Genomic DNA, 22707 nt, shown 5'->3' on the forward strand with positions numbered 1-22707 from the left:
TTCTGGTGGCTATTAACATCTCTGATCTCAATGTTATCCCCAAGCTGGGCTCCAGGCAGGTGCCTTTGGGACACCCCAGGACACAGTAGTCAGGGTTCACATTGGCCAGCTCATCATGTCCATCTGTGTAGAATAAGGAATGTGTGATTGAGGCCCTGTGTAGAGCCAAGTTCAGGTTCCCTGGCCACTGGAAGGTACCTACCTCAAAGAAGTGGGGTTTTCACCAAGTTTAAAGCAAATGAATTTGATGACGTCACAGCTGAGAAGCAGCTCATCTCTGTGGGGTGAAATACATGCCCAATTGTGGTCTCCTGGACAAGTGGCGTCCATGTACTTGCTGAGGACATCCACTGTATTGTCCAGCATCCCACCAAATCATGTTCTGTAGCAAATCTCACATCCTGTGTGAGAAAACAAACAAACAAACAAACAGACGGCCAGACAAGTCCTATGGTAACAAGAGAGGCCTGAGGTAAACCCAGGTATACATGCCTGTGGCAGGTCTGCAAAGTGACATTAAAAACTGGAGAGAGCTAGAAAGATGTAAGGCCATTTGGACAAAACAAAAAAAGCTCACGAACCACATGCAACGCAAACATGAATTTCAGATGTGTTAAATGCTCTTCTTTAGCCGGGTGTTGGTGGCGCATGCCTTTTTTTTTTTTTTTTTTTTTTCCTTTTTTTAAAGGTGTGCACCACCACTGCCCGGCCTATGTATCTATCTTTTATTTTATTTTATTTTATTTTTTTAATGTATATAGAAGCAGGTGCCAGATCTCATTACAGATGGTTGTGAGCCACCATGTGGGTGCTGGGAATTGAACTCAGGACCTCTGGAAGAGCAGTTGGTGCTCTTAACCTCTGAGTCCAGCCCAGATGCATGCCTTTAATCCCAGCACTTGGGAGACAGAGGCAGGCAGATCTCTATGAGTTCAAGGATAGCCTGGGCTACAGAGTGAGTTCCAGGACAGGCTCCAAAGCTACACAGAGAAACCCTGTCTTGAAAAACAAAAAACAAACACACAAAAAAAGTGTCCATTCCCTGGAGAAACTTAAACAATGTCTGCCCCCTCCTCAAAAGTATGATTCCACTAAAGGTCACTGTGGGGGAACCAGTTAGTTTATTGGGCTTACTGAGAGCCTGAGGGAGGGGTTATTGAAGCATGGGTAATCCAAAGCAACTTCACTGCCAAGTCTTCACCCCGCATGGGCATGATGGTTCCACATGGATGATGCCCTTCTCTAACTAACCTCCATGACCTCCCTGAGTACATGGAGTATGTACTCTAGACCTCCCAGATCCAGAGAGCATTTGCAATTGGAGCGAAGTTTCATTAAAATGGCTGCTCTCCTTTCATTTCTGGTGCTATGATAAAATATTCTGGCAAAGTAGCTTGGGGCAGAAAGGGTTTATTTGGCTCACAACTCCAAGTCACATTCCGTTATTGCAGGGAAGTGAAGGCAGGAAGGAGAAGAAAAGTGTGGGTAATTGTTTGATCTCTTATTCTCAGCTATCTTGCTCTTCTCTTATACAGTTCAGGACTCTCTCTCTCTGCCTAGGGAATAGTGCTACTCACAGTGGGCTGGGTCTTCCTACAGCAGTTAACAACCAAGACAGTACACACAGACATGCCCACAGGCCAACCTGAACTAGATACTTCTTTTTTTTTTTTTTAGACAGGATTTCTCTGTGTAGTCCTGTCCTGGAACTCACTATGTAGAACAGGCTGGTCTCAAATTTGCAGAGATCACACATTGGTGGTGCGGGCTAAGTGGCAAGTGGCAAGGAGTTAGTGCCAATAAACTCTAGAATCAGTTTAAGCAACAGAGGTAGGGAAGGAGCGGCTCTTAGGTCAGTCACACCCAAGTGCCACTCTGCCTGTCGGGTGGGATGTGTCTGAGCATCTCAAAGACATCATTTGGGTGGGTTCCTTCACCAGCAGCTGCACCTCAGTAGCAGGTCAACAGTTTAGTTATGAGACTTCACAAAAACACAACCTACAGGAGCCAGGCTACTCTGAAAATTAAATAATCGGGTACAATTTAAAATAAATCTCGCACCTGTTAATCTTTAAAAGGCTTGCATAATATAAGAGGTGTCTATCCACAGAGCCAACAATTAGCATCAAGACACAGAAGAACTATATAGAAGCTACTTCTAAAGCAAAAAGTGGAATTCTTTGGCTTGGCAGAATAAACCATATAGGCAATCACATTTATTATTTATTTTATTTTATATGTGTAACCTGCATGTATATCTGTGTACCACATTCAGGCCTGATGGCCAAGGGGGCCAGAAGAAGGCACCAGATCCTCTGGAACTGAAGTTACAGTTGTTTGTGAGCCCCATGTAGGTTCCCAGAATCAAACCTGCACCCTCTGGAAGGGTAGTTGGTGCTTTTAACCACTGTGCCATCCAGATCCTGGAATGGCAATTTTTAAATGCCTTTTTCCCCCCTAAGTCTGTAAGATACATATCATGCATGTTATGAAGCCTTTTTATAGAGGGTGAGAGGTTCTCTGATTCCTATTATCATCCATTTTAAGCAGGAGCCAGTTGGTTGTTTTTGTTTTGTTTTGTTTTGTTTTTTGTTTTTTTTGGTATGTGGAGCTGAGGCTCGAACCCAGGGCCTTGCACTTGCTAGGCAAGCACTCTACCACTGAGCTAAATCCCCAGCCCGAGCCTGTTGGTTTTAGGAGCCAGTAGCAGGAGGAATGTCCAATATAGTATGAAAAGATTCTATCATTTTTATCAGTTGTTCCATTAAAAGTGCAAGTTAGCTATAGCCTGGTGGGCCAGCAGACTTTCTTTGTTAATGCTCTGTAATCCAGTCTCCTTGAGGTGCCTCTTTCATCCAGGTACTATCATGTGATTTTCTTGTATCTTTTTATCCTTAGCAGAAGTTGCTTATACTAGTCAGCATGGCATATGGTCAAATGTATATGAAACATTACTCATCTTTTTAAAATCAAATACCATAAAACTTGTATTTATGAGGAACTAAAATCTCTTTATTTCACCCCACCTTATAAACCTTTTATGCAAATGTTTTGATTCCTCATCTTGGTAAAACCTTTGTTTACTTTAAAGCCTTAAAAGAGTCAATCTCATCCCCTTTTCCTTCACTCCATTTGTGCTGATTCTTTTAAAACTAGCCAATCAGGAAAGGCTGTGAGGTCGAACCCTAGCCAACGGGAAAAAGACACAGTCGCCATGTGGACTAGACTAAAAGTCGTCACCTTCTCCTTCTCCTCCTTCTTCTTCTTGTTTTTGTTTTTCAGACAACTTTTCTCTGTAGCTTTTGGAGCATATACTGGAACTCTGTAGACCAGGCTGGCCTCGAACTCACAGAGATCCGCCTGGCTCTGCCTCCCAAGTGCTGGCATTAAAGGCACGTGCCGCCACCGCTACCCAGTCCAAGTGTACTTCTTGTCCTGTGTGCTCAAACCAGTTGGCGCGATGGCCCCTGTGCCCGAATCTATTTCTTTTATTTATTTATTTATTTTTGTTATTTATTGTATTTGTGTTTTAATTTTACACATCAGCCATGGGTTTCCCTGTCCTCCCCTCTCCCGCCCCCGCCCCCACCTTCCCCCCCAGCCCCTCCCCTCCATTCCCATCTCCTCCAGGGCCAAGACTCCCCTGGGGATTCATTTAAACCTGGTGGATTCAGGACAGGCAGGTCCAGTCCCCTTCTTTCAGGCCGAGCAAAGTGTCCTTGTGTAAGCCCAAGGTTCCAAACAGCCAGCTCATGCACTAAGGACAGGTCCGGGTCCCACTGCCTGGGTGCCTCCCAAACAGTCAAAGCCACTCAACTGTCTCACTTATCCAGAGGGCCTGATCCAGCTGGGGGCTCCACAGCCTTTGGTTCATAATTCATGTGCTTCCATTCGTTTGGCTATTTGTCCCTGTGCTTTTCCAATCTTGGTCTCAACAATTCACGATCTTACAGTCCCTCCTCTTTCTCGACAATTGGACTCCTGGAGCTCCACCTGCCCCTGAATCTATTTCTAACAGAGGTAGCAGGGCATATTCTGGCCAACTGTGCCCACTGCTCGGGCTGGCTCTGACCTACTGCCGCCTCTTCCTTGAGCAACAGCATGAAATTTACAACTCTGTAAATTTTGCATAATATATAAAGTAACAGCCAAACATGTTTCTAGTCAGATACATAGGGTATTAAATGTACTAAAGCCAACTGAAAGTAGTTGCTTACAGAAACAAAATTAAAGATGTCACCAATAACCAATCCTTAAATAGACCTTGACTTTAAGACATTTCCTAAGTAGCCAAAAGTCTGAAACACAGACATCAGAAAACAAAACACAACTTTTTTGGATGGAACATCCAATCATGTCTTAAATTGACAACACAGCACTAAACACTTTCTTTAAGAGCATCTGGTAGGGGCTGCAGAGATGGCTCAGTGGTTGAGAGCACTGGCCGCTCTCCTGGAGATATTTGCTTGGTCCCTAGCACTCACATGGCTATTCACAACTATAACCAAGGGCACAAAGAAACACCAAACTAGACCACTCCCTGGGGAGAAGAAGAGTTTATTTGGGGACTCAAACTGCTGGGCTGCCTCTCAGGGGCAGAGAACAGCAGCCCGAATGGAAAGCCTTGCTGATTTTAAGAGGCCAGTGAGTGGTGGGAGGAGAGGTGATGGCCAGAACAGCCTGGGAGTTAGTGTGGGGGCTTTGATCTGCAGCAGGCTATTTGTGTTAACCAGGAACTAGATGCCCTTGCCCAGGGTAGTTGACCGTCATCGTGGTTTAGGGGAGGGTGGCTTTCCTGGTAACAGAAGCCCACCTTAGGAGATCCCTGAGGGATGCTGAGCTTGGGTTTCTGTTACCCAGGGACAATCCTGTTGACCTGATCAGAGTCCTTCTGTTTAGGACATTGCCACCAGCACAGCCATCTTGGAGGGAGGCCTGCCTAGGACCTAACAAAACCATTGATAACTCTAGTTCCAGGGGATCTGACATCCTCTTCTGGTCTCTAGGGGTACTGTATACACATGGTACACTTACATTCAGGTGTAAAACTCATATGCATAAAATAAAAACAAATAAAAATTAAAAACCAAACCAAACCAAAAACTATCTTGCAGCTGGGTGTGGTACAAACCTTTAATTCCAGAACTTGGGGGAGGGAGCAGAGACAGGTGGATCTCTATGAGTTTGGGATCAACCTGGTTTGCATAGTGACTTCAAGGCCGGCCATGGCTACATTGTGAGACACCCCCTCCCCCAACAAAACAAAACATAACAAAAGAAACAAAACAAAACAAGTCTATCTTGTTGTTTCAGACATAGGGATTCTATTACACTGTACCACCTTAAGCATACTTAGGTTGCCAGTAGCTCTCTTTCTCTAACAAATTTCAAAGAAGATAAAGGCACCTTACCAAGATTCTGCCTGTGAGTGTTGGACTTTTATTTTCCAAATGCAGTGTTCTGAAACTGCAAGCAATTCCATGTGATGCTCATGCGTTACCGAAGCTGCCACTATCTCTCTTTTAATAAACTCGCATGTAGCTCATTTGATGTCTTAAGCACAGAGGCACGGCAGAAGGAAGAAGACATGCGTTAGATTTATTTATTTATTTCGAGACAGGGTTTCTCTGTGTCCTGCCTGTCCTGGAACTCACTCTGTAGGACAGGCTGGCCTCAAACTCAGAGACCCACCTGCCTCTGCTTCCCAAGTGTGGGATAAAAGATATTTGCCACCATGCCTGGCTTTTATTTTTATTTTTTTTATTTTTAATTTAATTTTATTTTTTTAGCTGATCTACTCTTAGCTGTGAGCATGTCAGTTCCAGGAGCAGCTTCTAGTCTTGCTATTTCATTTCAGGGTTAGGGTTAGGGTGTAATCCCAACTGGCTTGAATAAAGATTTTCAATTGTCTATAAACTATGTCTGAGTGATCATCCTGGTGGGATCCCTGTAACAATCCTCTCAGAGGTAAAGTCTAGAAAAATTTGTTTTGTTTCTTAAATTTATTTATTTTTTATCCTTGGACTTTAAGTTTAAAAAATAGCTACAGAAACAAGTGCTCTTATGTAGTCCAAATGACCCAAAATACCTTCACACATACACTTGAGCGTTTTTTAAAGGCATTCCAATTGTGATTACCAGCTTAAAATGAATCTTAAAAAATAAACAAAGGGGGCCTGGAGAGATGGCTCAGTGGTTAAGAGCACTGCTTGTTCTTCCAGAGGTCCTGAGTTCAATTCCCAACAACTACATGGTGGTTCACAACCATCTGTAATGAAGTCTGGTGCCCTCTTCTGGCCTGCAGTGATATGTACACAGGACACTATACATAATAAACAAACAAACAAACAAACAAATAAATCTTTAAAAATAAATAAATAAAGGGCCGGAGAGTTGACTCAGCAATTAAGAGCACTGGCTGCTCTTCCAGAGGACTCAGGTTCAATTCCCAGCACCCACATGGCAGCTCACAACTGTCTGTAGCTCCAGTTCCAGAGCATCTCATCCCCTCTTCTGGCTTCCATGGGCATCGAAGCGCAAGTGGAGCACAGGCCTGATGAACGAGAAACAGAAGGAAAGGATGTGACTGCTCTGAGGTGTGGTGGAGACGAAAGTTACTGTAGCTATGTGGGAGAGCACAGTCAGAGGCAGGGACATCTGGGAGAATCCAGAGTGGACATGACCCTGAGCCATATGAGGAGATGGGGAGGGGAAAGGAGAGGGGGGAGAGGGGATCAGGTACAGCAGCTAAGAGGGCAAAGAAAAGGTGAATGAGACCAGATAACCAAAATGGTTGGGTTATATAGGGAAGGGCAGCTGGGGGAAGAGCAGCCCAGCCCCTGGGCTGAAAAAGTTTAGAGTAGGGGGTGGGGTACCCCAGCCAGGAGGGCCCTGTAACAGGTAGGGACTGAGGGATGCAGGGAGAACCTGGTGGCCAGCATCTGCTTTGATAAGTTAAGTAGGCCCCTCAGCCATTTGTACCGGGTCGGAGACCAAACACATTCGTGCAGGCAAACCATTCATATACACACCATTTTAAAAATAAATAAGTAAATAACTTTTAAAATTCATGAGTCTGGTGTGGTTCCTGTTAGAATAAGTTCCGGGGAGCTGGAGAGATGGCTCAGAGGTTAAGAGCACTGGCTGCTCTTCCAGAGATCTTGAGTTCAATTCTTAGCACCTGCATGGAGATCTCGTGCCCTCTTCTGGTGTGCAGGCATACATAAAAAATAAATAAATCTTTAAAAAAAAAAAAAAACTCTGCTTAAAAAAAAAAAGAGAAAGAAAGAAAAGAAAAGAAGTAAAAAGGGTCTTAAAGAAAGAGACCACCACTCCAGCTGAAGTGTCTGGACAAGGCAAACTTGACCAACAGGGCATGCTCAGAAGAGCCAACACATGGAGACAGGAAGTACATTTGTGGTTGTAAGTTAATAGATTCCAAAGATTTAAAAAAATAACCGATATATTCTTATTTGTGTACATTGGTGTTTTGCATGCATGGATGTCTGTGTGAGTGTGTCAGATCTTGGAGTGACAGAGAGTTGTGAGCCGCCATGTGGGTGCTGGAGATTGAACCCGGGTCCTCTGGGAGAGCAGTCAGTGCTCTTAACCGCTGAGCCATCTCTCCAGCCCCTCTGGCTGTCTTATTCCTACGGTGCTCCCCTCCCTACCTGTCATCCTTCAGGGTGCTATCTAACTGCTAACCCCTCAGCTAGACACTTCACATCTTTTAGAAGCACTTTGCTCAGGGCTGAGTTTCTCATTAATATATTCTCCTGGTCCCTAGGGCTGGGATGCAGTGGGGCACACAGGAAACACAGGATTGTGCCTTTCCTCTGCTCCTGGGTAGACCCTTTGCTCTGAGACCCTGGTGCCCAGTGCTGCTCCCTTGTCTCTTGCCCAACATCGATTCTTGCAACAGAGCCCTGGGTAGCCACATCCTTCTAACAGCATCCCTGAGACCAGAACCTGGTTACGACCCTCTCGCTGGCCATTCTGTGGCCCCTTTGCTAAGAGCTGCACCCCACCTCCACATGGCTCTTTCTGATCCTATCACTGGATGAGACAATGGTGGCCTGACAGTTGTTATGATAGTTATCCAAGCATTTCCCGTCAGGCTCTGATGCCCATATTGTCTCTTACTGACGTTGGACATGTTAATGGTGTTTGAGGAAGCTGGGGTTCGGGTTCAGGTTTGAGGTAGCTGTGGGTCACCTGTGTTCAGTTAGCATATAAATCCTTCCTCCTATTCAGGGGTGTGGGAATCATCTGTTTTGTTTCCATGTGAGAAATACTTCTGCCACTGAGTTCCCAAGAACCTGTGTCCTTGGCAGTTCTGGGTACACCTGCCTCTTTTGAGGGCCTCATAACACCTGTGGCCAGTTCTTATATGAGGGGACCAGGTATTTCTGGAACCAAGGTGAGTCCCCCACCCTGGCTCTGAGCTGCCTCTGAGCTGGAGTCTATGGAGGGGGCAGGTGGGTGTCCTGATCTTCCTATGTAGACAGTAGGGATGCTGCAGGGAACCAGTTATTGACAATTTCTTAGCTGAGGTCTAGAAGCTTCCTTAGCTTCCTTGTGTTGGCCACAAAATGGGTGAGATGGGATGTGTCTGTGGAGGGACTGGGATCATTCTAATGGGACACTATGGATATGTGATGTGGGAGAACCCCTGAGTTTGGCAGCACCCCTGGCTTCTACTTAGTGTGTGCCAGTGGCATCTTCAAAGGCTCCAAACCAGAAATGCCCACAGATGGGGGCAGATGCCTCCATGGGGCACACTCCCCTGGCTGTGAAGTTCTGGGCTGGGGATGGGATCCAGGTGATCTGTGGGTTCCTGCCAGGAGCACAGAGCTTCCAGAGCCGGGCTAGCTAGGCTCTCTTTGACTGAATAAGGGCAAATTCCATTGTAGAGCCAGGAGTGGAGCAGGCACATGGCCTGTCCTTGAGTGTGGAGGTTCCTTGGGACTGCTGCAGGGCCCTTAGCCCACCCAAACACTCCAGCAGTCAGAATAAGACTTCAGGCAAATGTGTTGTCTAATTGGTCCACAAACAGGAGAGCTTGGCTCGGCCCACTGTAGATTCCAGGCAACATCTGTTCTTGGATTTGACAGTAAAATTTGTCACAGCTGTCACAGTCCTATGGGTGTCCCTGACCAGCACTGGGCTCCTAAGCCTCAACTGCCCACTGAAGCAGCAGGGACACCCTTGCAGAATGCCCTGGGGCAATTTCTGCAGGATGCACAGTGTGGTGCTGGACATCGCAGGTCCAGCAGAGGAGCCCTAGGCCTCAAGTTCCTTGTGACATATGTTGGATATGGCTGTGTGTTCCCAGCATGGGGGAGTTGCTCCACTCAAGTCTCAGAGTTAACTAGATGGATGGGGGATTGTCTCACCCATAAAACACAGGCTATGTGAGGGATACTTGGCACTTCTGAGACACCAGCCTGAGCCACAACCCTCCTCTTCCCGACATTCCTGGTGATGCTACTGCAGGCAGGTGGTGACACTCATGTAACCTTGGTGACAAAGGACTTCAGGTCCCTGAGCATGGGTCACCAGCCCCCTCCCATCCTGCTTGAGGTCAAATGCCACTTCCTCCCAGCTCTTCCTCCAAGCAGAGGCCTGGCCAAGCCCCCTGCCCACTTCCTGGGGCTTGAGGATAAAGAAGCTACCAGGCCCAAGCAGGAGGAAGCTGTGGGGACTTGGCATGGTAAGGGCATCATCCTCTCCTTTCCCAGATGCCTCCACTGGCTTCGGATTTCAGTGTTCTCCATGCCAGCCTAGGCAATCCAGTCCCCTCCACGCCTTTCCATGCTCGTATCCTTGCCCAGAGTTATGCTCCAGTCCTCTCCATCCTGATCCAGGCTACTCCCAGGCCCCTCCAACTCCCTGCCCTGTGTTTCTCTCTACAGATGCTGGGCCTGCTGTGTCTGACTCTCTTCTTTGTTGGGTGTACCACTGCTGGAACCCCAGGTGAGTCCTCACCCCAGGTCACCCTTTCCTTCTACATTGGTTCCATAAAGCCCTGTCCCCAGGACCCTTGGGTCACACGTGAGCTGCTCTACTGCAGTGTAGGTGGCAGGCTGAGCACTGCCCCTCACCCACCTTCTGCTTGTTGCTTGCAGCACCCCTGTCTGAGGATGTGCTGGTGGGCATCGTGGGGGGCCACAGTGCCCCCCAGGGGAAGTGGCCATGGCAGGTCAGCCTGAGGATCTACAGCTACTACTGGGCTTCCTGGGTGCACATCTGTGGGGGCTCCATCATTCACCCACAGTGGGTGCTGACTGCTGCCCACTGCATTCACAAGTGAGTTCCTTTGCTATCCAGTGCTGGGTAGGATGAGGGGTAATTCAGAAGGGCTGAGCCAACACGGGGGTTCAGTTGATTCTGTTCAGGAGGACTTCCCCACAGTACCTAGAATATGTACTCACAACTTCTTTCTGACCTCAGGAGAGATGCTGACCCTTCATCTTTTCGGATCCATGCTGGGGATGTGTACCTCTATGGAGGCAAGGAGCTGCTGAGAGTGAGCCAGGTCATCATCCACCAGGACTATGTGCATGCAGGCCTGGGCTCAGACGTGGCTCTGCTCCGGTTGGCAGAACCTGTGCGGTCCTCTGCTAATGTCAAGCCTGTTAAACTGTCCTCTGGGTCTCTTGAGGTCACCCAGAACGATGTATGCTGGGTGACCGGCTGGGGCGCAGTGAGCATGTACAGTAAGTATTGGAGAAGGATTTGCGCTGTGGGAACAAACTTGCCATCTGAGGATTCCTGGTGGGTGATACCAAGGTTCTGGGGGCAGAATCCAAAGAGGAAAGACAGAGCTGCTGACGAACATGGGCTAATCTGGCTACACCTCCAAGCTGCTCTAGACATCCATCGGAGTCTCTGTACCTGAGGCCAATGACACAGTTGGGCCCAGGATCCCAAGACTCTGAGATAGAATGGTTGCTATTTATTTTCCAACTAATAATAAAGCATTTTGGAGAAAATGCCAGAAAACAAACCCATCTGTTTGGCCCTTGACAGATAAGCAGACAGAATTCATGTGTGGAAGTCCTAGAAGTTATAAGTGAACATGGACCCTTCAGGCCGTCATCATCCACACATTCTTTTCCAGAAGGGGGATGCTGGGGCTCAGAGATGGAGCTGGACTTGGACAGGGATGGAGCTAGGCCTCCACTATACTCCCAGGTGGAGCAGTAGGATTGGGGGATGGGTAGGGAATCTATGCACCACCAGCCACATCTCCCTTCTCCCCAGGATCACTGCCCCCTCCCTACTGCCTGCAGCAGGTGCAGGTGAAGATTGTGGACAACGACCTTTGTGAGGAGCTGTACCATAATGCTTCCAGGCACCACCATCGTGGCCAGAGACTGATCCTACAGGACATGTTATGCGCAGGCAGTGAAGGCCGAGACTCCTGCTATGTGCGTGTCACCCACCTCCCCCTCTCTTTCCCCATTCCCACATCAGGGCCAATAACCATCAATGCTTCTTTTTCTTACAGGGTGACTCAGGTGGCCCTCTTGTCTGTAATGTGGCAGGCTCCTGGAACTTGGTGGGAGTGGTGAGCTGGGGCTATGGCTGTGCCCTGAGGGACATCCCTGGGGTCTATGCACGAGTGCAGGCCTTCCTGCCCTGGATCACTCGGCAGATGCGGAGGTTCTCCTGAGCCCAGCTGCTGGCCTCATGCTGGTCAGCTGAGGAAGGGTTGGCTTTGATCACAATTCCAGGGTTCAGCCTCTGGAGTGTTGGTGTCCAGTGCGCTGAGCACTAGCTACTGAAGGACATGGCTCTGTGTCCTGGCTTCCTAAATAAAGATGTGATGCACATTCGTGTTCAAGTTTTTGTGTGAATACAAATCTATTTTTCTCTAGTGGAAACACCTATGGGTGCTGTTTTAACGGTTTTCTAGACAAGGAAACCAAGGCCTGAACTCACCAGAGGTGGGACTTATGCAGGTCCGCATGTGTCCCCAGGTACCCTGAACAGTTAAAAACAGGCTGATTCTTGTCTCTCAGGCACCTAGCATCCCTAAGCATCCTGCAATCATGTTGACACTGTGCAAAGACAGACAGGGTGGCCATCCCAGATATCCAGCCTTGGGACAATGATACTCTGACCCTCATCAATGTCACGATGGGGCCAGGAGACTGCTGCAATGTTGACATCCTTCTTGTACTTTTTTTTTTTTAAACCCCAGGACCCTGTAGACTCAGTTACCCAATGTGGCTAAGGTTATTTTTGGGACTTGGGCTGTTGCCTTGAACTATGCACAGTGGCAGCTGTCTAATGCCCAGGGTGAAGGTGAGGGCCAACAGCTACCTGGCTTCCCTCACAGAGCATTTCTGACCCTGGGTGCATGGTGGGGAGGGGCTTGGTAGAGAGGGGCTGACTAACTCTTTTCACTGGGAGCAGCAGGAGAAGGAGGGTGGATCGGGTCGGAAGCATCTACTTCAGACTCAGATGGGACTGTCCTTTCATTTAGAAGCTCCACCTAGGAGTTGGTAGTAGGTCTGCAGAGATCATCCAGGTGCGTAGGGCAGTGAGTTGCACTGACCTTTGTGACTTGTAGGAGATGGGAGGGGCCTGGTGAGTGCTAAACTCAGGTGAGATTCGTTTCAAGGGGTCAAGGGTCAAGAGGAAATGGAGGAGACTCTGCCTGGGGATCTGCTGAGTCTGGAGGGAGAATCAGGATTGCAGGGGAGATCTTAGATCCTGAGGGGTTCCCAGCTTGCTGAGCAGGGCCCAAGGCAGGCCAGGCCTGGCCTCTGTTCCTCTAAAGGGAAGCAGGTGCCTTTAAGATGGCTTCTTTCCCTTTCTTGCCTGTAGCTGGGCAGAGCAATGAGAGAGAGGTGGTCACTCCAGGGAGACCTGATTCCCATGGCTCCCACAGGCCTCTGGACAGTGCCACTGTCCTCAAAGGTACCACATGCTCTCTAAACACAGACACACACAGACATACACACACACACACACACACACACACACACACACACACACCCCACAGCCCGTCAAGAGCAAGACCTGCCCTGTGCTTCCAGCACCTCCCCAGGACGGGAGGGTGGAGGGAAAGGCTTTTCTGTAGCACACAACTTGGGTTCAGGGTCAGAGAACAAAGGGTGGAGGGATCTGGAGTCTTGGGTCTATGGCTATGCAATGGCCCCCAGGATGCCGGGACTGTGTCGACCCAGCCCTTTCTCTTGTAATCCCCCCTTCCTGGGGGTGAGGAGGGGGTCCTCAGGCCCCTGAGAGGATAGGGTGGCCAGGGTGCTGGGGCAATGGGCCCTGCTCCTCTGACTGGTACAGTCTGGTTTTGCACACCTGTGCTTGAGACCCTTCCTGTGACTCTCTAGTGACTTTTTCTGTTTTGCCTGTGATACACTGGAAGCCAGTGTCAGTGGGCTCTTTGAGCCCAAAGTCTGTGTCCCACTGTGCTCCATGTGGCACTGGATACCCCATTCCTGCTGTGGCACTCAGTGTCTCTTGAAGTATTTTGTGTGGCTCACAGGACACTAAGGTCTGGAACAGGGAGCCAATACTTGCCAGCACTTCTAGGTGTCAGAAACGATACTAAAGGTGTCCTTCCTTTCAGAAGAACATGTAAACATATGTGCTCCCAGTTTACCTGTCAGGGTACAGAAATATTCCCTCAGTCTCTGCCCAAAAGCTAGTGGTCACAAGTGAGTGTGTGTGTGTGTGTGTGTGTGTGTGTGTGTGTGTGTGTGTGTGTGTGTGTAAGAAGGGTGTATATGTGGGGCCAGAGGACAACTTGTACGAGTCAGCTCCCTCCCTACCACGTGAGTCTCAGGGATGGAACCCAGGTTGTCAGATTTAGCAGCTAGCTCTTGAATCCGCTAAGAGCCGTCTCACCTACCCTTCCCCACACACTCCGAGACAAGATCTTTTTGGTTGGTTGGTTGGTTTTGTTTTGTGTTTTTGAGACAGGGTTTTTCTGTGTAGCCCTGGCTGTGCTGGGACTCACTGTGTAGACCAGATGAGTCCTCGAATTCACAGAGGTCCGTCTGCCTCTGCCTCCCAAGTGCTGGGATTAAAGGTGTGTGCTACCTTGCCTGGCTCTGAGTCAGGATCTTGCTGTTTGTAACCTTGGCTGGCCTGAAACTCACTGTGTAGGCCAGGATGGCCTCAGACTTGTGTCTCAGTAGCCACCCTGGCACCTGGTACAGAGCTTATTTCTCACTAAGTTTCACTGAGTGGCATTTGCCTGGAAGCTCAGAAACTTGATCACACTCGATAGACTCTGGAGGTGGAGGGAGGGGGGAAGGGAAACCCACCTCGCCTTCCTTTATAGGATGGCATTGGCTCCCAGAGAAGGTGCCCTGGTGATATTCCCATTGTGACCACCCTCGGACCCCTAGGAAGTAGTTTTGTCACGACAGCCCTTACTGATGATGATGTAGTAGCTTCCCCCTGCAAGGAAGGCCCTGGCAGTCATCCTCAGAAAATGGGGTAGCAGGTATGTGGGTGTCTTAGTGGGTGCTGTGCCCTCTTCTACATGCCCAGCTGAGTTCTTTTCCTCATGCCTCAGGAAACCCCAGGTGTAGTGTTCCTGCAGGGGCATCTGCAGTGCCTAGGGGGCACACACTTAGAAGAGGGGTCTAAGTCTGACAGCTGGAGTTGTTGTTCCACATCTGCCTTTTCTCACAGATGCTTCAGGCCCTGTCTTTATCCACAAGGAAGTAGATGAGTCTTCATGAATGGCCACTGCTGTTGGGATGATTTGTGGTGGTTGTTGTTTGTTTTATTTTTCTGTTACAGTGCTAGGGGTTGAAACCCGAATCTTGTGCACATGGACAAGCACCCTGCCATGGACTTCTGTCCCCAGTCTGACATCGTTGTTTTTAAATAGCAAAATGCTCTTTAAAAGATGAGACAATTAAATGTAGAAGACAAGAAAATTAAATGGAAAAATCATAATTGAATCCCACTGCAGTCCGTACAGTGATGTTTCAGCCAAGCCTGGCCATTCTCAGGGCTGATCCAGCGTGTCCCAATGCCTTTGACAGGTGCTATTATGAATACACAGCTGGCTGGTCCCTTGTGAAATCTTGGGGTAAATAAACCTTTTAGGATTCTATTAGTGTTAGAGCCCTTTCTGGAACGTTCTTGGTAAACTCATTTTCAGAAAATAATGACCAATAATAACTCCTAGGACATTTCCTAGGGACACTCACTGTTTCACGCTCACGGGGAACAGCAAGTGAGATTGTCCCTGCACCCCAGATTAGGAATGGAGAAGATAATGGTTTCTCTAAGGCCACACACATCAGAAGACACAGCCTGGGAACCAAGCACTGAGAATGTCAGCCCTGGACCTTTTCCCCTGCTCACCTCTGAGCCTGATCTCATGAGAAGGGACCAGGACAAGTGTGGCCCTGGGTCCTGAAGACACAAGTCAATACAGTGGCACTGGCTCTGTGAGGCAGACCTGTCAAGACAGAATGGCCCAACATCAGCCTCTGGCCAGCTCATCTCAATCCCAGGGACATCCTGCTCTGTCCCCAACTCCCTGTCTGACTTCCCATTTGCTCATCCTGAACATCCGTCACGGCACCCTCCATTGCTAGTCAGGGGTATCTCAACACACTGCTGTGTACCACAGTTCCATCACCAGCAACTGAAATTGTTCCTGCTCCTTCAACTTCAACCTGAGGATGCTGGGAACCAGCCAACATCACATGGGACTGAGCAAATCTGATCATATGGACAATAGAAATTCCTTCTCCTTAAATCACCCAGAACTCAAGAAAACTTTTCAGGTCTTGAAAAAGTACTATGCTTAACCTAGGCACTGGCTTATCAATAATCCATGTTCCCTGCGAGCATAGGCTGGGGTATATTTGAGGACATTGGAAAAACTTTGTCTGTGCCTCTAATCAGCCACACTTTATGTGTCCTGAGGACTCTGGCCATTTTACCCGAAGACAATCATGCCCCAGTCCCTTGTCCCAAGTCTCCTCTTGCAACACCAGCCCTGAGCAACCACATCCTTCACCTAACGGCATCCCTGAACCCAGAACTTGGACAGGACCTCTCATTGGCTGGGTTGTGGCTCCTGAGCTAACGGCTACCTGACCCAACTCCTGTGGCCCCTAGTTCTCTCTGATCCTATCTCTGGATGTGCTCATTCATGGTGACCTGGTCCTGCCTCTATCAGGGTGGCCAGGTATCCTGTCTCCAGGTCTGGTTGCCTAACAGCAACAGCAGGATCACCAATGGGGGCCTCAGGTGATCTCACGCAGATAGGGCACCCTGGGCTTGCAATGGCCACAGGAAGCAGGAAATGGTTTCCCTTGAGTGAACCCTTAGGTCACTCCCTAGGTTTTGCTAGGTTTCTTGGAAAACGTAAGGGGCCCAAGCCTGAACTCACCTCCTGTCTGTACTCCTATGCAACTGCACAGATGGGCATCCCTTGTCTAAGAGGACCTATTTCTCCCTCGTTTGCTGTTCCCAGTCCTGTTTTGTTTTGTCATTTGAGACAGGGTCTCACTATGTAGCCTTGGCTAGCCTGGAGCTTACTATTTAGACCAGACTGGCCTTAAACTCACAGAGATCCACATGCTCCTGCTTTCTTCTGGGATTAAAGGTGTGTGCCACCATACCTGGCCAGCTGTTCCCAGTCTTGATGGTCCATGCAGGTTTTGAGGCTACTCCACAGCTAGGCTTCCTTTCAGGTTGAGATCCCACATCACAGCGCCGCTTTGCTTCTTTGCCCGAGTGTGAGGGTCCCAGAGCCAAACATGCCCTGATGCTAGGCTTACACTCCTCTCCCAAAGTGCCCTGTGCTGTATTTTAAAAATGACAGGAAGGAGTCACACCTTACAACAGGGCCCATGTGGGAGGTTCATTGAGGGGAGGGGAAGAAGGGGCAGAGAAGGGGGCAGAGACCAGTCCCTGGGGATGAGAGCAAAGGAAGAGAGAGACAGGAGGTGGGCAAGGCCCGTGTATAAGGAAATGTAGCAAATGTAGTGGCTGCAGCTGAGGTTTATCCTGTCAGGACCCTAAGGGCAGGCCAGTACAGAGGCTTGAATGCTAACATCCTGACCATCCTGGGGCTCCTGGGCTCACACTGTCCCCATGCACAGATGCTCTGTACACTTAGCTTAAGCACTCAGGACTTGCTCTCCCTGTGCGAGGACACGGCCTGATATGCATCTTCCTTCCTTCCTCCATACTCCCCAGATGCAGACAGCCCTGAGTGATTGGATATGCTGTTTCGGGAGCACTGCCCAAAACTCTAAAGCCCACTCTGGTCTTAGAGCTTAGAGACATCAAGTCCTGAGCAGGGCGGTCATTACTTTCTGGGCCATCTTGGGAAAAGAGCAGGAACGTGTTTCCAGTGACTGGTGGGGCCCTTTCTGGAAGAGTGTATCATGGTGGCTGGAAAAGGAGGCTGGCCTGGTTCCTATGGGGCTGGTGTGCCCACCCAAAGGAGCCTCATTCTTCTATGTGGTGCAGGTGAAGGGGCCGATGCCTGGCAAACCTAGGATTCTGACCCTCAGTATGGGGGCCTAGGCCCCTTAGCTTCCCATATGGGGCCTTGAGCTTTCCCCAGTGTTCCAAAGCTAACACTACACTATATGTGAAACAACTGTCAGAGGACCAGGTGGTGGCGCACACCTTTAATCCCAGCACTCAGGAGGCAGAGGCAGGGGGATCTCTGAGTTTGAGGCCAGCCTGATCTACAGAGCAAGTTCCAGGACAGCCAGAGCTACACAGAGAAACCCTGTCTTGACCCCTCCCTGGAAAAAGCAAAGAACTGCCAGAGGCTGGGAGTGGGGAGAGCACTTGCCTAAAATGCTTGAGGCCCCAGTAATGCATAAAACCAGGCATGGTGGTGCACACCTGTAATCCCAGTACTTGGGAGGTAGAGAGGTAGAGTTAGAAGAACCAGAAGTTCAAGGTTATATCCTAGGCTACTTACTGAGCTTAAGCCCATCTTGGACTACATGAGACCCTACCCATATCTCCCTCTCACACAGAATTACTGACCACCAATTGGAAGAGAGTTCCGCCAGAGCCCTTGGTGGCTCCAGGGCACAACTGACACTAAGATTTGTGGAGGAGACACAAGACTGATTGCTGGGGGTGGGATATGAGTATGGGAATTGCAGGTAAGCTTTGGGATCCTTGGGCTTCATGCTCCCACAAAGAACGAGTCCCCGGTTCAACGCCACAAGCTCTGCCTACAGGTGTCTACAGTGGCAAGGTTCTCAGCCACTCAGGGCAGTTTTTGAGACGAGTACTTGGGGCCTGTGTTCTGGACATGGCAGGTCCAGGAGCAGCCCTGGGCAGAAGCTTCCCTGTGCTGTCAATAGCATGGCTATATGCGCCTGGCATGGGGGAGCTGGTTAACCCGGGTCTGAGTGTCACTACAGAGCTGAAGAGAGTTATCTTCCCTGGACCCTCATGGTGTAAGGTGTGCTATGGGGTGAACAGAGACTAGCACCCGTCTAGGCTGCAGCCCCTCCTCCAAACTTCTCCACGACGCTGCTTTGAGCAGACAGTGACACCCTTGTGACTGTTATTCTGGTGCCTGGATGCAGGGAAGGACAAAGTCCCCAACAGTCCCTGCCTGAGGTTAAATGCCACTTCCTTCCAGGCCCTCCTTGAAGCAGAGGCCTCCCCAATCCTCCTGCCCACTTCCTGGGGCTTGAGGATAAAGGGGCCGAGAAGCCTTGGCCAGAGGGAGCTAGAGGCCTGACATGGTAAGGGCAGCATCCTCTTCTCTCCTGGATGCCTTCAATGGGCTCCAGGTCCCAGTCTTCTCCATCCCAGCCAAGCCTGGCTTCCTCCACTCTCTTCCATGCTTCCATCTTCCCCCAGATCCATGCAGGGGCGCCAGCCCTCTCCATCCTGATGGAAGTCAGTCCAGCCCCCTCCACATACTCTCTCTGTGTCTCTACAGATGCTGGGCCTGCTGTGTCTGACTCTCTTCTTTGTTGGGTGTACCACTGCTGGAACCCCAGGTGAGTCCTCACCCCAGGTCACCCTTTCCTTCTACATTGGTTCCATAAAGCCCTGTCCCCAGGACCCTTGGGTCACACGTGAGCTGCTCTACTGCAGTGTAGGTGGCAGGCTGAGCACTGCCCCTCACCCACCTTCTGCTTGTTGCTTGCAGCACCCCTGTCTGAGGATGTGCTGGTGGGCATCGTGGGGGGCCACAGTGCCCCCCAGGGGAAGTGGCCATGGCAGGTCAGCCTGAGGATCTACAGCTACTACTGGGCTTCCTGGGTGCACATCTGTGGGGGCTCCATCATTCACCCACAGTGGGTGCTGACTGCTGCCCACTGCATTCACAAGTGAGTTCCTTTGCTATCCAGTGCTGGGTAGGATGAGGGGTAATTCAGAAGGGCTGAGCCAACACGGGGGTTCAGTTGATTCTGTTCAGGAGGACTTCCCCACAGTACCTAGAATATGTACTCACAACTTCTTTCTGACCTCAGGAGAGATGCTGACCCTTCATCCTTTCGGATCCATGCTGGGGATGTGTACCTCTATGGAGGCAAGGAGCTGCTGAGAGTGAGCCAGGTCATCATCCACCAGGACTATGTGCATGGTGTCCTGGGTTCAGACGTGGCTCTGCTGAGGCTGGAGAAACCCCTAGACTGCTCTGCTAACATCAAGCCTGTCATGCTGACTTCTGGGTCTCTTGAGCTCACCTCAAAGTACCCATGCTGGGTGACTGGCTGGGGCATGCACCACATGTATGGTATGTGTCAAGGAAAGATGTGGGCTGTGGGAACAAACTGGTCATCTGAGGATCCCTGGGGGTGACACTGAGATCCTCAGGGGCAGGATCCAGAAAGGAAAGAGAGAACTACTGACGAATATAGAGCATCTCGGACTGTTTCCCCCCAGATGCTTTAGACGTTTCATCAGAGCTCTGTACCTGAGGCCAGTGGCATGGCTGGGCCCAGAACCCAAGACTGAGAGGGAAAGGCCCTCCTCCTTCCTATCCCCCATTCTCCCTCCTCCTCCCCCCTCCTCCTCCTTCTCCTCCCTATCCCCCATTCTCCCTTTTCTTCCTCTTCTGGGAAATACTAGAACACCTGGCTCCACTCTCTTTGGTTCTTGAAGTACAGACAGATGATTTTTGTTAAATTATTTATGTATTTTTGGGGGAGGCATGTGTGTCATGGCATTCCTGTGGAGGTCAGGAGAAAACTTGCAGGAATGTTCTTTCCTTCTATAAGTCCCTGGGATTGAACTCGGGTCTTCAGAACTGGCAGCAAGTGCAAGTACCTCTACCTGCTGAGCCATCTTGCCAGCCCCTATAAAGCAGACAGAATCCATCTTTAGCCTCCTAGATGTCAGAGTCGGACACGGACCTTGCAGATTGGCGTCCCCTACACGCACTGTTCCAGGGATGGATTCGGATAGGGACGGAGCTATTCTCTGCCCCTAGGATAGCGGTAGGGGAGTGGACAGATGGGAGCTAGGCATCACCAGCCCTGCTTCCTCTCTCCCCAGCATCGCTGCCCCCGCCCTACCGCCTGCAGCAGGTTCGGGTGAAGATAGTGGACAATGCCGTCTGTGAGCAGCTGTACCACAATGTCACCAGGCACCGTTACCAGGGCTACAGATTCATCCAAGATGACATGCTGTGTGCGGGCAGCGAAGGCCGAGGGACCTGCTATGTGAGTCCCATCGACTCCTCCTTCCTGTCCCCGTTCCCACTTCAAGGACAATACCTAATGATGTTTCTTCCTCTTCTAGGGTGACTCAGGTGGTCCCCTGGTCTGCAGGGTGGCAGGCTCCTGGAACTTGGTGGGAGTGGTGAGCTGGGGCTATGGCTGTGCCCTGAGGGACATCCCTGGGGTCTATGCACGAGTGCAGGCCTTCCTGCCCTGGATCACTCGGCAGATGCGGAGGTTCTCCTGAGCCCAGCTGCTGGCCTCATGCTGGTCAGCAGATGAGTCAGCCAACCTCTCCCAGCACCCACTGCTTCAGCCTTTGCGTGGTCTTCTGAACCTGTCCAGTCCTCCGGCCTTCTGGGAGTCTGGATGTCCCTGACCCAGGGAAGAAAGCAGGGAGGGTGGCTGGCGGGGGTGGCTGCTCTCAGCTCAGTGGAAGGGGAGAAGAGTGGGAATTTGCTGTGCATGCATGCAGAACTTTGGCTGGTCTTAATAAAGGTCTTGTGCACATTCAAGTTCAGGATTTTGTGTGAGTTTACATCTCCTTTTCTTTGGTGTTGTTTGCCGTATGTTAGCAGAACCATCTGCCCATGCTGCTGATCCAGGTTGTGCTCTGTGTCCTTATCCTGGCCGGGTGTCTAGATAGTCACTGTGGAGCCTCAATATCTTGGCATCCCAAATGTACTTGGAGTCTTCATGTGGCTGCACTGTACACAAAGAGTTCGGGGCCAGGGGGACATCTTCAGCATGACAAAAGACTTTAGCCAGTACCAGCGGCACAATGTGCTTGAGATCAGGTGACTCACAGAAAGTCCTCACATTCTTCATCACCATGTTCATTCTACACTAGGACACTGTAGACTTGGGTACTCAGACCATATGGATAAGGTCACCTGAGGAAGACGGGGCTGGAAAATAAACCTGCCTCAGCACCCCTCGGCCAGAGCCCCAGCCCCAGCAAGAAGATGTTCTATCAGCCTGATGAGAGGTCAGCAGGCCAGGATGGGGCTGGCAGCAACTCGCCTCATCTAGGGCAGATTCTGAGTTTCCCAAGGAGGATGCCCACAGGCATGGGGCAGTGAACTGAGCGTCAGCTCCGTAATATGTAGGGGACAGGAGGGACAGGGTGGTGGCCTGGTTGGGATTAAACCCAACCCCAGAGAGATGAGTAAAAGCTGCAGGGGCCTGAGAAGAGCTCCAGTCAGGGTTCACCTGAGGGATGAGAAGGACAGAGGATTGCAAGGGGTGGTCCTGTCCCCGCCGCATGGGCCTTTTGGTATCTTACTGAGCAGGTCAGTGGGGGTGGGCTGGACTCAAAGGTGACTGGGAATCAGCCAGTTCTGTGGCCAGCTGCAGGCTCCTAATATCGCCAAACAAACAACCACCTGCCTGTGTCCACCCCTGCACCAGCTCCCGGTTCTCTAGCAGAGACCCACCCCAGGATCATTGTACCTTCTCTGTCCCACACTTCAGGATCTCCAGGACTGGGACTGAGGGAAGCTACTGGGGAGGGTGAACCCTGACACCCCTGCGCATCTGTCTCTGCCGGGAGTGGCCTGGAGATGGCTTTAAGGGGAAGAGCGTAAAAGGAAAGGTGTTGGGCATTTGCCGAAAGTGAGGAGCTGGACAAGCTTCCAGTGGGCTGCAGCTCAAATCCTTGTAAAGCGCTCTTGGCTGTTCATTTAGAGGGCCTGCAGGTAGTGCTTGCTGCAGGACGTGAGGAGGACACTGTGGTTTGGGGTGCCTGCCTGCTAGGTGTGCAAGGGGCCTGGTCATAGGCAGAAGGCCAACACTTTCTGGTTCAGGGACTGTTTGGGTTCAGCAGGTAGAGAGCAGCCTTTCCCACCCCTTTCAGGGTGGTTTTGTTTCTAATTTTATTTCTTTTGGACAAGGGAGATCTATGTGGCCCAGGCTGGCCTCAAATTCCCATGCCAGGGAGGATGTCCACTCTTTTCACTGGCTTTTATTTGCTGTTTTATGGGTCGCTGGCAGAATGAAGGTGGATTGCCCAGCAGGTACTCTGATTCCACTGGGTCTGGGATGG

At 50.2% G+C, this 22707-nt stretch overlaps 2 protein-coding genes across 2 annotated transcripts; both read left to right on the forward strand.

Annotated features, from left to right (window-relative positions):
* Positions 1 to 9914: 9914 nt before the first annotated feature.
* On the forward strand, positions 9915 to 11677 carry LOC118588466 (serine protease 29-like). The gene is made up of 5 exons (XM_036194782.1): positions 9915 to 9975; positions 10128 to 10308; positions 10453 to 10718; positions 11266 to 11432; positions 11513 to 11677. The coding sequence occupies exons 1-5, from the start codon at positions 9915 to 9917 to the stop codon at positions 11675 to 11677; spliced, it is 840 nt and encodes a 279-aa protein (XP_036050675.1).
* Positions 11678 to 18934: 7257 nt separating this feature from the next.
* Positions 18935 to 21036, forward strand: LOC118588458 (serine protease 29-like). Its single transcript, XM_036194777.1, has 5 exons — positions 18935 to 18995; positions 19148 to 19328; positions 19473 to 19738; positions 20500 to 20666; positions 20746 to 21036. Exons 1-5 carry the CDS (start codon positions 18935 to 18937, stop codon positions 20908 to 20910), a joined length of 840 nt encoding a protein of 279 aa, XP_036050670.1. The 3' UTR covers positions 20911 to 21036.
* Positions 21037 to 22707: the final 1671 nt, after the last annotated feature.

The sequence above is a fragment of the Onychomys torridus genome, chromosome 8 (assembly GCF_903995425.1).
Source record: "Onychomys torridus chromosome 8, mOncTor1.1, whole genome shotgun sequence".
Taxonomy (NCBI): domain Eukaryota; kingdom Metazoa; phylum Chordata; class Mammalia; order Rodentia; family Cricetidae; genus Onychomys; species Onychomys torridus.

Bases quoted from the DNA above. Each gene is read 5' to 3' on its own strand.
- LOC118588466 (XM_036194782.1), top strand. From the start codon at position 9,915: ATGCTGGGCCTGCTGTGTCTGACTCTCTTCTTTGTTGGGTGTACCACT. The intron at 9,976-10,127 runs GTGAGTCCTCAC...TGTTGCTTGCAG, and splicing joins TACCACTGCTGGAACCCCAG to CACCCCTGTCTGAGGATGTG. The intron at 11,433-11,512 runs GTGCGTGTCACC...TTTTTCTTACAG, and splicing joins AAGGCCGAGACTCCTGCTAT to GGTGACTCAGGTGGCCCTCT.
- LOC118588458 (XM_036194777.1), top strand. From the start codon at position 18,935: ATGCTGGGCCTGCTGTGTCTGACTCTCTTCTTTGTTGGGTGTACCACT. The intron at 18,996-19,147 runs GTGAGTCCTCAC...TGTTGCTTGCAG, and splicing joins TACCACTGCTGGAACCCCAG to CACCCCTGTCTGAGGATGTG. The intron at 19,739-20,499 runs GTATGTGTCAAG...CTCTCTCCCCAG, and splicing joins GGGCATGCACCACATGTATG to CATCGCTGCCCCCGCCCTAC.